Source organism: Perkinsus marinus (assembly GCF_000006405.1).
Source record: "Perkinsus marinus ATCC 50983 genomic scaffold scf_1104296942480, whole genome shotgun sequence".
NCBI classification, from domain to species: domain Eukaryota; phylum Perkinsozoa; order Perkinsida; family Perkinsidae; genus Perkinsus; species Perkinsus marinus.
This window is the reverse complement of record NW_003212171.1, coordinates 99073-113114: the sequence shown is the minus strand read 5'-3', so window position 1 is coordinate 113114 and position 14042 is coordinate 99073. Positions and strand designations below refer to the sequence as shown.

The 14042-nt window shown below is 52.1% G+C and overlaps 1 protein-coding gene across 1 annotated transcript in view; it reads right to left on the bottom strand.

The window, feature by feature from the left end:
• Positions 1–933: 933 nt before the first annotated feature.
• The window catches only part of Pmar_PMAR029708 (retrovirus polyprotein, putative), a gene marked incomplete at both ends in the record, with an annotated part of 13926 nt that continues 817 nt past the window's right edge, over positions 934–14042 (bottom strand). The window contains 5 exons of the mRNA XM_002781428.1: positions 934–2070; positions 2620–6843; positions 6933–7864; positions 8488–10965; positions 11258–13939. Of these exons, the coding sequence (XP_002781474.1) occupies positions 934–2070; positions 2620–6843; positions 6933–7864; positions 8488–10965; positions 11258–13939 (11453 nt within the window). The remainder of the gene's footprint in view (positions 2071–2619; positions 6844–6932; positions 7865–8487; positions 10966–11257; positions 13940–14042) is intronic.

Sequence of the window (14042 nt, the reverse complement as noted above, 5' to 3'; positions counted from 1 at the left end):
CTTCACATAACTCAGCAACGGGCCGTTGCTCCTTCGACGGTGAGCCACAAAAATCAGGAAGTTGTACCGAAGTATCACGGAAATCAGGAACCGCAAACCTCAACGGATCCGATAGTGGATCGTCTTGAAGCTCATCGGTATCCTCATAACCAGGAGGCGGCCACACTCCAGCCGCCAACAGCTCAGACCTTGGAGGAATTGACGACGAAGATGGAGTTGGGACTGGATGAGATCCGGGCACAGGCCATCCTTTCTCCCGCAGTTCATCGTCAGTCAAGGGGACAACATTAACCTTCGTACCAGCACCAGCCAACAAATATTCGGGACAAGACAGATCATAAGAATCATTGTCCGTCGAAGTTACCACACATGCCGGCGGTTGCGATTTACAATACGACTTCGCCTTATCTTCCAAATTAGCCGCTTGAACTGGGTGTTCCACAAACCAAGGGAGAGCCGAAGGTTCCTCCTTAGAATAAGTACCAACAATTCGGATAGGACGGGCCGAATATTGAATATCCAAATCATAATGAGACATAAAATCATGCCCCAATATCAGATCATAGGCCAAAGAGTCCACTACCAAAGCATCCACACAGAAGGAAAACTTGGGATCATTACGGTCCGGAGCCATTCCTTCCTTAGCTTTGTCACCACCATAAGCCTCTACGGAAAATGATGACATACCCAGAAAAGTACAAATAGAACGATCAATCGTCATAAGAGAGGGTCCAGTAACGGGCCGAATCTCGACTTCCCGAGGAACTACACGTCTTGCCACCATAGTAGAACAACAGCCAGTATCTACCAGGCAACGTAATGGACCAACTCGACGATGACCAAAGAGAAGATCAGCATAGAGGAATAAACCATTATCCCTCCCAAAAGGATATAGTACAATTTGCGGCGCTCGCGGGCTGTCAGGCGAGCGCCCTAACAGTTTCCCGACACACCATTAGACTTCTTGTTGGCAATTGAGGCAACGAACGATGAAAATTGCGGACATGATCGGGCCAAATGGTCGCCTGAGCCACACACAAAGCATCCACGATCATGCTTCTTATGAGGGCAAGCCACGGCCCAATGACCATCACCACCACATAAATAACACTTAGGATCACGCTTCCTGCCCTTACCCTTCTGAGGGCGGCGACCAGAAATACGACCTTGGCCGTTCCCATTAGTACCCTTGACTTGATCCAAGAGTTTAGTAATAGAACCAACCATGGCATTCTGCGAGGTCATAAACGTGTCAATAAGCTTAGTCACATGGTCTTCACTCGGAATATTCCCATAGGGCATACCAGTTGCCAATGCACCAGCAGCCTTAGAAGAAGACTTCTCCTTAAAATCTTCAAAGATCTCACATACACCCTGAATGGTCTTAGGCTGACGTCGACGAAGCACAGACTTGGCACCATCTGGAGCGTTGGCAATCAATCTATCCATAATCATCTTATCCATATGGGTCTGAGACAACTTATGATCCTCGGGTAAGGTCTTATTGTAATTAGTCATATATCGTCGGAGTGTAGTCAAAAAAGAGACCACACGGGAAGACCTATCCCAAGTCAGAGAGTTGAACTTATGCAGAATCTCATCGGGCCGAACTAAGGCAAACATATCCAACAGAGCCTTCCGGTCAGCCTCGAAATCTGTCTTAGAACAGTTCTGATGCCAGACCTCAAAATGGGTACCACGAAGATAATTACCAAGACGCCCTGCTATCTGGAGATTAGTCCAACCAGAGCCTCTAGCGTCAGCTTCATAACGCCTTAACCAATCCTCAAAATCAGCGATTCCGTCATACCGTTCGGGCATAGGTGATTGCACGATCTGAACAACCGTAGATGACGAATTGGGAGTGACCGAAACATCAGGTGTACGGGCCGAAGACGAAGAAGTACCACCACCACCAGAGCCATATCCGCAAGCCTTAGCAGCCTGTACCAACTCATTATGAGCCAAAGCACTATCACGAGCCGCAGAACGAGCCTTTTCTGCCGCATCTTCGGAAACACCAAGAGCCTTAAACTCATCATAAGCCTGCTTGCTAACAATGTCCACATCCTTGAAGGATGATCCTTCTCAATAAACTGAAATTCTCCAGGCATAATAGTAATATAACGTAAACCAATGGTAAATCAACAAGGAGCTGCTACCAATTAGATGTCAAGGTATGAATGCAAGTGCAAGAAGTTGAAGTTAAAGCCCAACTTGTAGATAACGCAAACCAGACCTTGAATCTTAGAGTACACTTCCAGTGCACAGTAGATACGATAGAACCGTAAATGCTTACGGACAATTCCACACTCACTTATGAGTAGTGATCTTGCAACACTCTAGCGTGCTAGCTACACAGCTTAGCGTACTACACAAATGGAGCAATGGTCACAACACACAAGACGGGCCGAAGGTTTTCATGGCGAGTGACGCTTCTGGGACATCGTCCCATAACAAGAAGATACGCGAAGCGACGCACACTAGGCGAAGCGACGCGTATGCTAACACTCCGCCGGGGCGAGGATACATACAGATAGTAAGTATAATATATAACGGAATTAGATACAACAGGCATCAGATACACGACAAAGCAAACGCAAGGAAAGCCGATGGTACTTTCTTGAGATTACCGAGGAACTCACGCCGCTTAGTCCTCCCTTCAATCACCGCTACGTGGCCTGATTCAATGGACACGATCCGGTATAGGTCATCAATAAGCCATGCAGGCTCGAGCTTATAGTGCATAGAATTGTGGTTGAACCTCACGACGACGTCACCCACCTTAAACTGTAGATCAAGGTTCCTTCTCGTGACAGGTTGACCTGCCAGAGAGGACCGAGCTGATAGAACACGAGAGACGTTCTCGGCAATGACATGCTGGAAGAGGTCTACTGCTTGAAGTTGATGTTCATACAAGTACTGATCAAACTCCCGATCGTTGGTAGGTATAACGGTGCCAGAGTGGCCGCTGGCAAACTCTTTGGCAGACTCCGAAGGTTGGCGATCTGAGAATTTTGGGGGCAATAGCCTTCCATGGCAGAAATGCAGCATCGAGGCAAAAGTGCTACAATCCGGTGTTGGCCTTGTGATATTGTTGAGTATGTAGGCAGCTCTATTCATGTAAAGATACCAAGGCTTGGAGTACGCGTCGTCCAACATCAAGGCCCTAACCACACGCCACAGCGATCGGTGGATAATTTCTTGCCAGCCAGAGTAACGGTGACAATGTGGAACCACATGGAAGAGCTTGACCCCGTGGCCCTCCAGCCAACTGGTAACCAACCGGCTTTTGAACCGGGAATCAGAGTCGACCACGAAAGCCAGCGGGAAACCAGTTCGATAGCATATAGATTGGATGGCCTGCAAGGTCGAGGCGTCGGAAGCCCCTTCCGGACAGTGCTCACAGCAAACAAAGTTGCTGAAGGAATCCACGCACACTAAGACCATCGACCGGGGATCCCCAGTCTGAGCAAAGGATCGGTAGGGACCCACAAAGTCGAGGCCCACCACTTCCCAGCCTTTCTCCGATTTCAGAAGCTTACGCCTGCCAGCTTGATGGTGTAAGGCTCGGTGGCCACGCATGGCAAGGCAGGTACGACACCGTAGTTGGACTCGACGGAAATCCTTGTACTTGCCGATGAACAATAGGTCACTTACTGCCAGATACAACTTAGAGTACGATATGTGGCCGAAGAGGCAATGGAGATCCTGCAACACCCTCATACGAAGATGACCAGGCACAACTACTGCGCCGGTAGGTACATGGTAAACCGCAGATCTGCCGTTGATGGATTTGACACAGAACATGCGCTTGTCGCGGGCAGTGTCGAATTTACCAGTGAGTAGGGCATTGTTCAACTGGGGGTCTTCCGATTGACGACTAATCATCTCTTCTATCAACTGACGGTCGACATGACTGTCAGCAGCAGGAGGGGTGTCGACTGGGGAAGGTGCAGCATTTGCGGGCCCTACCGGGACCGGAGCAGTATCAGGGGAAGGCTCATCAACATCACTTCCCGTAGATGCATCGGTGGCACATGCACCATCCAGTACACCCACAGGAGAGTCACCGGAAGTAACTGTAGCTAGCGAGCTGCCGCTAGTACGGAGCAAAGATTGCACATATCGCTTGAGGTCAACATTCAAGTGAAGAGCATCTACATGAAGCCCTCTGCTGTACATGTCAGCGGGATTTCTGTCACCGCGGATGTGGGATATCTCCCCCGGGCCATAGTCGAACAACCTCTTCGCAATCGAGTCCACTGATTTTCTTTCCCAAGGTGGCAATTTGGGATCGACAGAAGACTCCTTAGGACTGCAGTCGGGGACACAACGGCTCGTTGAATTACCACCAATGACAAACTCCACGTCGTCAAGGGCAGAAGCCTTGGATCGCACCACTGCGCTGGCATCACGTCTCAAGCGACGGAGCGCACGGCGAATCCTCCAACAATTAGCTTCGTTGTCGGAGAAGATATGGAGGGCAGGCTTGGCGCCATGAGGCAGCCATGAGTTGTGCAGAATGTCCAAGGTCTCGAAGAACAGGTCTACTCCCTCCAACACTGATAGCAGTTCCTTCTTGACAATCGTCCAGGATGCTCTATCGGAGGAAATTAGGCGAGCGTGAGCACGGACCGGGATGAGGCTCGCAGTAGTTATGAGTACACCGGTAGCCACCATTGAACTATCACAGAAGACATAGAGGGGCTCGCCATCTCCGATAGTAGGGCTGATGATGCGGGGAATACGAGGAGCCTCGCGGAAGGCCTCCATGGTTCCTCGTATCTTCATATAGGTATCAGCAGTGATAAAGGAATCCAGATTAGGGTTGATTTGCAGCTCGGCCCGTAAACATAATCGCATCGAAAGGATGTAGTTTGAATATAAACCCAAAGGATCGTAGTGGGAGTTGATGACCGACAGAAGATCCCTCCGAGTAGTGGAGCAGACGCTCTTCCGGCCGAAACCCGTATCGACTGCATACTCGTCAGGCAAGAGGACGAACGTAGGCAGGGAGGTCACAGGAGGTGCCTGAGGGCCAATGGTGTCATCAGAGAACCACTGACATCCCAAGACGTTCTTAGGGTCAGAACCCTTGGCCGGTGCTCCAACTTGGCGCTTGGCAGGTTGGGCAGAAAACCCCCGGAGGTCAGCCGCTAATAACAGAGCGTCGATCATCAACAGTAACAAGTCCATCGCAGCGGCACCACAGATTATATCATCCATGTATGGCTCATAGTGCACGGGTCGGGGCTTGTTTCCCGCAATGGCAGAGTCGATGAGCTGTAGAACCCAAGAAGGAAGTTTATGGCTAGCAAGGACCCGGAGGCGCTTCATGGCATCCTCAAGGCAAAAAGGAGCATGTGGGGCTCCCATGGGAGGCCCCCGAAGCCTGTAGACCACCGAGTCGAAGACCACGCAGAAGAGATACCGGGAACTGGGATCATTCATTAGTTGATAGAACGCCATAGTGAGGTCAATGGTCGCTACCGCTGCGAAGCCCCTAAATGTAAAGAGCGCAGGTAAGGTGCCGTTGAAGTATTTCTTGCGAGCTGGCAAGGCCTCCCTTCCGCTGCCAATGATGCCCCGGTAGACCACTCCGTTAAGAACCGGCCGAACTTTCGTCGATACAGAACCAGGCGCTATTACCGGGAAGTGAGGGATTACAGAAAGGATCATACCGTAATCCGATGGAGGGACCGCAAAGATAGCACCAGTATCTAGATACCTCTGGAACACAGCTGCATACTCTGAATACAGTCCCTGAGATTTGAGCCGCTTGACCAAACCGACATCTCTAGAAAGGTGGCGCTGCAGTAGGCTTGGTGTTAGCGCAGGCATTCTCACGTCGCTTAGCCAAGGGACTCCGTACGTGTATCGTAAGGCCATCCTTGTCACCCCATCCCTATAACAGTGTGATGACGGGGTATGGCCACGAAACAGCGGACTAACCCCGGGTGGAGGATGGGAGTCTGCAACCGGCGAAGTAATCGAGCATAGCTGGAAGTCTAGAAGTTCTTCTGGAGAAGGTCGGCCACCCCAAAACTCATGGAATAGACCCGCGTTCAAAGAGGTCACATCAATGTCGTCGTCTGACTGCCCACTAGTGATACAGCCGAGGTCAGTTGACTCCGTTTGTATACCAGCGTCTTGGCACCTAGCGACTGTACCGAGGGACGCACTGCGGACTCTGGCAGAATCAACTCCGGACTTTAGGAGGATACCATCCCGACCAAGGTATACGAGAAGGTTAAGAGACCTTAAGGCACCCATACCTAGAATCAGAGGGCAAGAGAGCTGGGGGGCCACAAGACACCAGAGGGAAGTCGGCCGCGACACATGAGGTGTGTGGACAGCTATCTGCACCGCTTCTGTGCATGACATAACCTGCCCATTAGCAAGTATGGCAGCGACACATACTTTGCGAGACTCCCCGACGAAAGCTGGAGGTAACCGGGAACGATAGTCTACCGAGATGAAACTTCTGGCCGCGCCGGTATCCAACATAGTAGCTACCCGCAATGGACGGCCTTGGCCCTCGATAGGAGTCAGATCCAAGTCGACCTTGAGAGGTTCATGGGCAACATCGTCGCAATCCAGGCCATGCAGCACCGAAGGGCAGATGACTGTAGCCAACCAGCTGACCATAGCTGGTGCAAGAGAGTCCGACGCGAGGCTAGAACGGTGTCCGAGGGTACGGCTAAAAGAGGAGAGGCTGCCGGGGGAGGTGGCGTTCTCAGACGACGCCGTGCTCTTCTCGGTGCTGACGGGGGCAGAAGAAGCCGGTGCAACAGCCCGTGACCTCGGCACACATAGCTCAAGTGACCGACGCTGTTGCATCTGGAACAGGTCAGGGAACGAGTTTTAGCCAGCCGACATTCCGAAGCAGTATGACCGCCCTTACCGCAGGACAAGCACCGAGCCGCTACCAGAGCGGGGCTAGGACTCGAGCAACTCTGGGCTTGATGGCCGGTAGCAAAGCACCGCCGACACACGTCAAAGCCCAGCAAGCGCAGGTTGGGTACCCGTGTCGAGGGCTGCGTCGAAGAGGCGGCTTTCGCAACAGTGGTAGAAGTTTCCGCTCCCGATTGTACACTAGCCAAGAGCGAGGTGCCGCCAGCTAGATCTCCAGGTTGGGAAGGGTCAAATGTAACCAACGAGGATGCTTGTAGACGGCCATGACCTGGAGGGGCACTGGCAGCAAGGGAGGCCCGCGACATCATGTGAGATCTCGCAACCGATAGGGTAGTCCCCGAGAGCTTGTAGAAGAGAGCCATATCGCCGAACGGAGGAAGAGCATAGTGAGTCAGCTTGTCCCAGATCTCGGACTCGCTTAGTACCACACCACAGAGGTTCAGCTGCAGGCGCAAGTTGTCCAGCAGAGCCAAGTAAGCCAAGAATGACTGACCCGGACGCATCCTCAAGTCGTTCCAGAGCTTTCGTAGGTTAGTGACCTCTGTTACATCGGAGAAACACTCCAGCAATCTGTGCCGGAGTCTCTGGTAGAGATCTTGGTAGTGCAACAGGACCTTGTCCATTGGAACGCTCAGCAGCACAGCGTCCAAAGGCTCCTCGCATTCTATGCGATTCCGGACAGACTCGCCCAACGAGTAGAATAAGACAAAGTAGCTGGTCGGTGAGCCAGCAGCAATCCCTGCATGCCGCAGGAGTCGGTCATAGGCTGCGAGATGACCACGCGCGGTGGTGTGCGTGTTCTCAGTAGAGATAGTACTACCACTTGTACCTCCGCACCCAGGTAGACCAGAGGAGTCAGTAGGGGGCGAGCCGACAAAGGTGCCAAATTTTGTCGCCGAAATCTCTTCCCTTGCCTCCTTTCTCGCCTCTTTGAGGAGTTTACTAACTGCAGAGGGACAAGACGACCATTGATAAGGCTGAGACCAGCCCAACGGCGCACAACCCGTAGCCGGAGTCGTCGCAAGCAAGGTATTCCAACCGAGAAGATACGCGAAGCGACGCACACTAGGCGAAGCGACGCGTATGCTAACAATGTTGTGCCTGTTACTGGGCAACACAACTAGTAGCCAGACTTCAGTGGATAACGTAGTCGAACTTCACAACAAGGGCAGACCTTCGTGGAAGGGCAGCCGAGTGAGAAGGATCAAAAAGGAGTTGTAACTCTACTTATCCTAAGTTCATGATCACACAGTGCGCATACGTGCATAGCGCGATCGATGGCGAGCGAATATAAGTGATCAGACGATAACGATTACAAGGGCGAGCGCGTAGGGCGCGATCCCTACACTCCCCCCCTCTTAGTCTGGATCACGCTAAGAGGATAAGAGATAATTATAGCAGTCAATAGTCAGAGCAGATAAAAGGGCAGCAATAAAAGGAGACTCAACCAATCCAGCAAGACTATCATCTCCATCCGCGAACCAAGCCAACCAACTAACCAACCGGCCGACCGACCATTCCACCGTAAGGGCTTATACTCTCGAGCTAGTTCGAGTGGGTTACGATTACCTTCGTAGAGGCGTAGGTTCCGATCATGAGCAACACGAAAGGAGCTGCCAAGGGCATTGTCGTAGCATGCTCGAGTAGGGTATTGGTCAAACCATTCGTCGTCATGAATCTCGAAGGGCTTAATCAGGGAGCGATCGAAACTCCATCCCAAGGGCATAGGGAATGTACCGTGACATCGAGTAACAGTGCCACGACTCAGCATCATCGTGTACCTCAATAGAACAGCTTCAGCCGCAGTAATAGATGAAGGCCTTCTAAGGACACCAACACCTTGATCAGGGGACTCGATAACATGACTAGTAAAAGCGGCTAGGCTTCTACCAAAAAATAGTTCACCTCCTTCTCGCAAGGGCCTCAGAACAGCATGTTTTCTCAGGACAGGCAAAGCACGTTCTAGGTGCATGCGGCAACAAAAGATAATATTAAAATCATTACGGGGCTGGGCAAGGGCCCGGCGGTGCTCTGTGTGCACCGCTATAGCAAGGGCACCAACCTGGACAGTCCTAAGCCAACGATAAACAGCAAGGGCATTAGGAACCCACCAAGTACCCGTAGAGGCACTCGAGAAGAGTCCAGAACCAAAGACGACACAACCAGCCAGATCTCGTCGGAAGGGCACAAAACCGCATAAGGTAGGGTGAGCGATCACTCTAACCTCGTCGACGTCAAGGTGACAACAGACGTCAACAGAATGCAGGAGATCGAGTTCATTTCTCCATTGCCAAGGACGAGGGTCAGTGTTTGGGTCCAAGTCGAAGTCGTCGATCCAACCGAGGTCTTTGAGAGCACCGGTAGCATCACGCACCTTGTGGGGGTAAGAGACATGCATGTCGACATCGGCGTGGGGAATAATACTAACCAATGGACACGGGCGAGGCTCGAACACGCGGTAAGGGTCGTGGTGATGGTGGAACTCAAAGGAGTCGGTGCTTCCGTCTAATGTGAGAAAAAGGGCTTCGACAGAGAATCCAAAGTAGTCGAAAGCTGGACGAGGGCCGTGTAAATATTCTTGTAAGGACTCGTCGTCTTCTGGTTGACCGGGACCATAGGAGTTGTCGGTGTCAATTGAAGCATCATCAGCGTCGTTATCGTAGTAGTTGTTGGTAGTCTCGATAGCAGTAAGGGCAGTCGAGTCGTCAGCATGTGCCGAAACCATGGCGTCAGTCATCACAGCTTGATCACGCATACTACGCGGTGGCGCCGAAGTCGGGGCATATGATGAGGACGAACCGCTAACGGCTTGTGGTCTAGTCGGTGGTCGGGGAGGTTGAGTAATGATAGGCGGAGGATACGACGGACGAGGCGGACGGGAGCCGTTGTTGGGGATGTCATTGGCACCCTTGGGATCGACCCGCAGGGCCTCTTCTCGCTGTAACAGAGCTTCGTCAAGTGCAGAATTAAAGGGACATCTGTTCCGAAACAACACGAAGGGACGATCCGCTCCACTCGCACTAGGGTAAGAATCATTTGCCAGCATCGCATAAACGATCAAGCGTTGTGAACCCGGGACCACTAGGGCACCGACGCTATCATTCCCATACTTGGCAACGAGCAGTCGAATCCACGCACGTAGTGATATCAAAATGTTCATCACACTAGGCGGAGTGAGGATGTCTATCAACGGGTCTAACAGATGACTTACTCGTAAATTCCGATTACCAACATCCTTGTAAGCGAGAAAGACATCATCCCACATTAGCAACGGAAAGGCGTAAGGACCAGGCATATCGAAGGCTTGACCGTGGTGATTCCCGCCTCCTTTGACATGAGACGCGAATTCCCTCAGCAGACGGTCGTAATCGAAGTCAGCCGCGTCGTATAGGGCGTTCGCAGGTATCGTGTCAGAGTCGAAAATACCAACTTCAAGGGCGGCCTTCAAGGCATCGTTTATGTCCTTTCTGTCACGCTTCTGCGCTGTGGTACGACCCAGACTCTTGAGCGCGACACAAGCACAGCAGTAGAAGGCGTTCTCCTCAGGGAAGACCAGGGCAGTAGCGAGACAATTCCATAAGGTAGAGGGTAGAACTTGGGTCGAATAAGTGTCTAGATCGCAGGCGTCAGGGAACCATACGGAGCGGGGTGGACAGTTGAGGACCGCTTGGTTGCCGTGAACTGCTAGGACGAAAGGCACACTCTCGACCATATAGATGGGTTTGAGACCCCAAAATGAATCGTCGGGCAACGTAGGCCACTGACTGCCAAAGGCAGCTCGGGATCTACGGAGCTGGGCTGTAGTCGAGGGCTTGTCACGCAGTGCAGGGTTTGCAAAAGCGGACAGTCCCACATGAACACTAAGGGCGACGTTGTGGCGGTCGTGAGCCGTGGTTTTATTGTTGTACTCCTCAGGGTCGAGCAACAAGGGCCTGGGTAGAGAGTTCTTGATAGGGCCTAACCTGTACTTGCGGTGAAAGCGACGTAGCCTCTCTTCCAAGGGCCAGTCGTTGTCGTCGACTTGAGCCACAACGCCAAAAATAGTAGCTAAATTAGCTTCCGGAGGTAGGTTGAGAGCCTTAATCACCTCCAAGTCGTAGTAGGACCAGGGATCCATCAGGAAACAGTTGCTGTAAGAGGAGTAAGAATAAACATGCGAAAAAGATAACGATTGTAGAGATAAGGGTCAAAAGGGACGATCGTACGGCCTTAACGTGACGTGAAAAGTAGACAATACACGTGTGCAAATATACAGTGCGCACAAAAGGGAAAATCTACTGACGTTTCCCTAATGGTACATAAGTTTGGGGGTCAAACCTCACTCTTGGGTTTCTCGTACGGTGTCCACGTCCTAGGGGTCGACCAGCCGTTTCGGAAGGGACGGCCGTTTCAGGAACTTCGGCCGTTTCCGAAGTCTCAGCCGTTTCTTCATGGGGTGGTGGCGTAGGGAGCGTTGGGACAGCTGACGAGGAACCTGGAGGAGGTACCGATTGAAACTCGCTGTTGTCGGTGTTGTCGTCGGTTCGTAGGCATGAAGGACTAGAAGGGGTTGGGGCTGGCGAGGTCTCAACGCGTCCGTCGAGATCGCCTGCACTTCCCTCTTCTGGTGGATGAGGTTCACCACTGGGCCCAGTAGGGACATCATCCGGGGTCGCCGTACTTATCGTTTCCGACAGGGGTTCTTGTCTTGAGTTTCGTGGTTGTGGTTGTGGGAAGTCGACTTCAATCCATAATAAAGCATCGGGGTCAGGGGGTATCTCAGGGCCGGCCAGGGGGTCCATAGGGTAACCATCTCCTGGACTCACATTGTCTGTAATGACATCGGGTCGTACAGGGGGTTCAGGACCGGGGGCGTTGTTGAGATCGGGGTCGGGTAAGGGCGATCCAGCACGTAGTAGTGGATCTTGTCGCATAATACCAAGGGCGTCAGGAACGGCGTCTGGCTGAAGAGGGTCGATAGCGACGTAATCAGCTGACAGAACACGAACTTGAAGCGTCTCTTGGTGCTTGAGCTTGAGAACCTTGTTCTCTTGGCCAGGCATCTGACCGACCACAAACCAACCGGGGCTCCACTTAGGTTCAAGCTTATTTCCGGTTTGAGGGCCAAGACGTCGTACCAGTACACGTTGTCCAACATAGAATTGACGAGCCGTGGCCTTCTTGTCGTAGTAAGCTTGGGCTGCAGCAGAGGCGGAGGCATGGGTGAGGTCAACAAGATCCTCGAGGTGGATCGAGAGGGCCTTGACGTACTCGTTATACCCGAATGGGTCGAAAGAGAACTGGTCAAGGGCCTGCAACGATGGCAAAAAGACAGACTTCGGTTCACGACCGAACATTAATGTGAACGGGGCGAACCTAGTCGCTGAGTGAACAGAACTGTTGTAGTGCCACAATAAAGAAGGAAGGTACATAGGCCATTGGTGAGAGTCGGTCACATGAGTACGGAGGAGGCCAATCAGTGATCGGTTAAAGCGCTCAACCAAGCCGTCACCCGAGGGGTGATACGGTGTGGTATGGCTTTTCTCAACTCCTAAACGCTCAAGGACAATCCTAAGGGCATTCGACTCAAACGCAGGGCCTTGGTCACTATGCACACGACCAGGGGGCCCGAAGATGCTAAAAAGACCTAACAGGGCTCTAATCACTTCTGTGGTATCCTCGGACTTCACCGGTATGGCCGTAGCCCACCGTGTGAAATAATCTTGGACAACCAATAGTGAACGAATATTATCGTCATTGGGGGGCACCTTCAAGTGGTCGATAGCAATTAAGTCCCAGGGTTTGCCGATAGGCATAAATCCTAAGGGGGCTCGAGGTACCGTTGCCTTGACCTGAGTACATCTAGGGCATGTCTTCTCGTGGTTGAGGAGGTCTGTGCCCATCCCGGGCCAATAGGCATGCAACTTGAGCTTGTCGAGAGTCTTGCGTACGGCGAAGTGACCGTCTTCCTTGTGGTAGGCATCCACAACATCAGATCTCAAGGCAGGTGGTATCACTGGTAGGAACCGGGGTTCTCGTTCGTTATCGAACTTGCGACGGCGTATCAGTAGGCCATCTAGAACATCCAGTTGATCCCACAGCTGCTTGTAAGGGCGGAAGGCGAGGTCGGTCAACTCGGTCCTACGTAAAGGCAACGGGTCCGAAAGACGTTCCTTTACCTTCCTTGTGACATCGTCACTATCCTGCTCTCGCCTTATATCGTCGATCGACCACCGTGCCGACAATGCTGTTATACAAGCGGCTAATTGTCGACGAGCGGCTACAACAGATACAAGGGCACGGGTAGTGTCAACGTCCTTGGCTGGCTTCGCCATGATAGGCTCTGACTCCATCGGTTCCATCGGTAGGGTATCGTCGTCGAGCTGGCGTATCCTGGACAGAGCATCAGCACACACATTTTTCTTACCTGGTACATATTTCACTATGAAGGAATACGCCTGCATGGCCAAAAGCCATCGCTCCAGCTTCTTTGAGCCGGCCTTAGCTAGCCAAGTCAGGGGCTCATGATCTGTATATACCGTAACCGTCAAAGGGTAACCGATATGGTAGTGTTGGAAGTAAATCAGGGCTTGTAGGATACCGTACGCCTCCTTCTCATAGGTATGCCAATTGAGCTGGGAGCCCGTTAACGTCCTGCTGAAAAATCCTAAGGGCCTTCCTTCTTGCATAAGGACAGCTCCAATGGCATAGTCGCTTGCGTCAGTATAGAGCTCGAAGGGAATACCAAAATCGGGGTAAGCGAGGAAGGGCAGGGCTGCGAGACGAAGCTTGAGGGCCCGGAAGGACTCCTCTTGCTCTTGTCCCCAGTAGGTATCCAAAGCCAAAGTTTCACTTCCGACCTCCGACACCAGCCGTTGAATTGGTCGTGCCACGTCCGAGAAGTTAGGGACGAAGTTACGGTAGTAGCCGGCGAGACCCAAAAAGGACCTTATTTCTGCAACATTACCAGGGCGAGGCCATCTCAAGATCGCCTCTACCTTAGTCGGATCTGGTCTCATACCGTTCCCGTCAAAAATGTGTCCTAAATAGGGCACAGAAGGGCAACCGAACTCGCACTTCTCGGCGGACAACGTCAAGCCCCACGCACGCAGGCGTGCGAAGACTTGTCTCAAATGGTCTTCGTG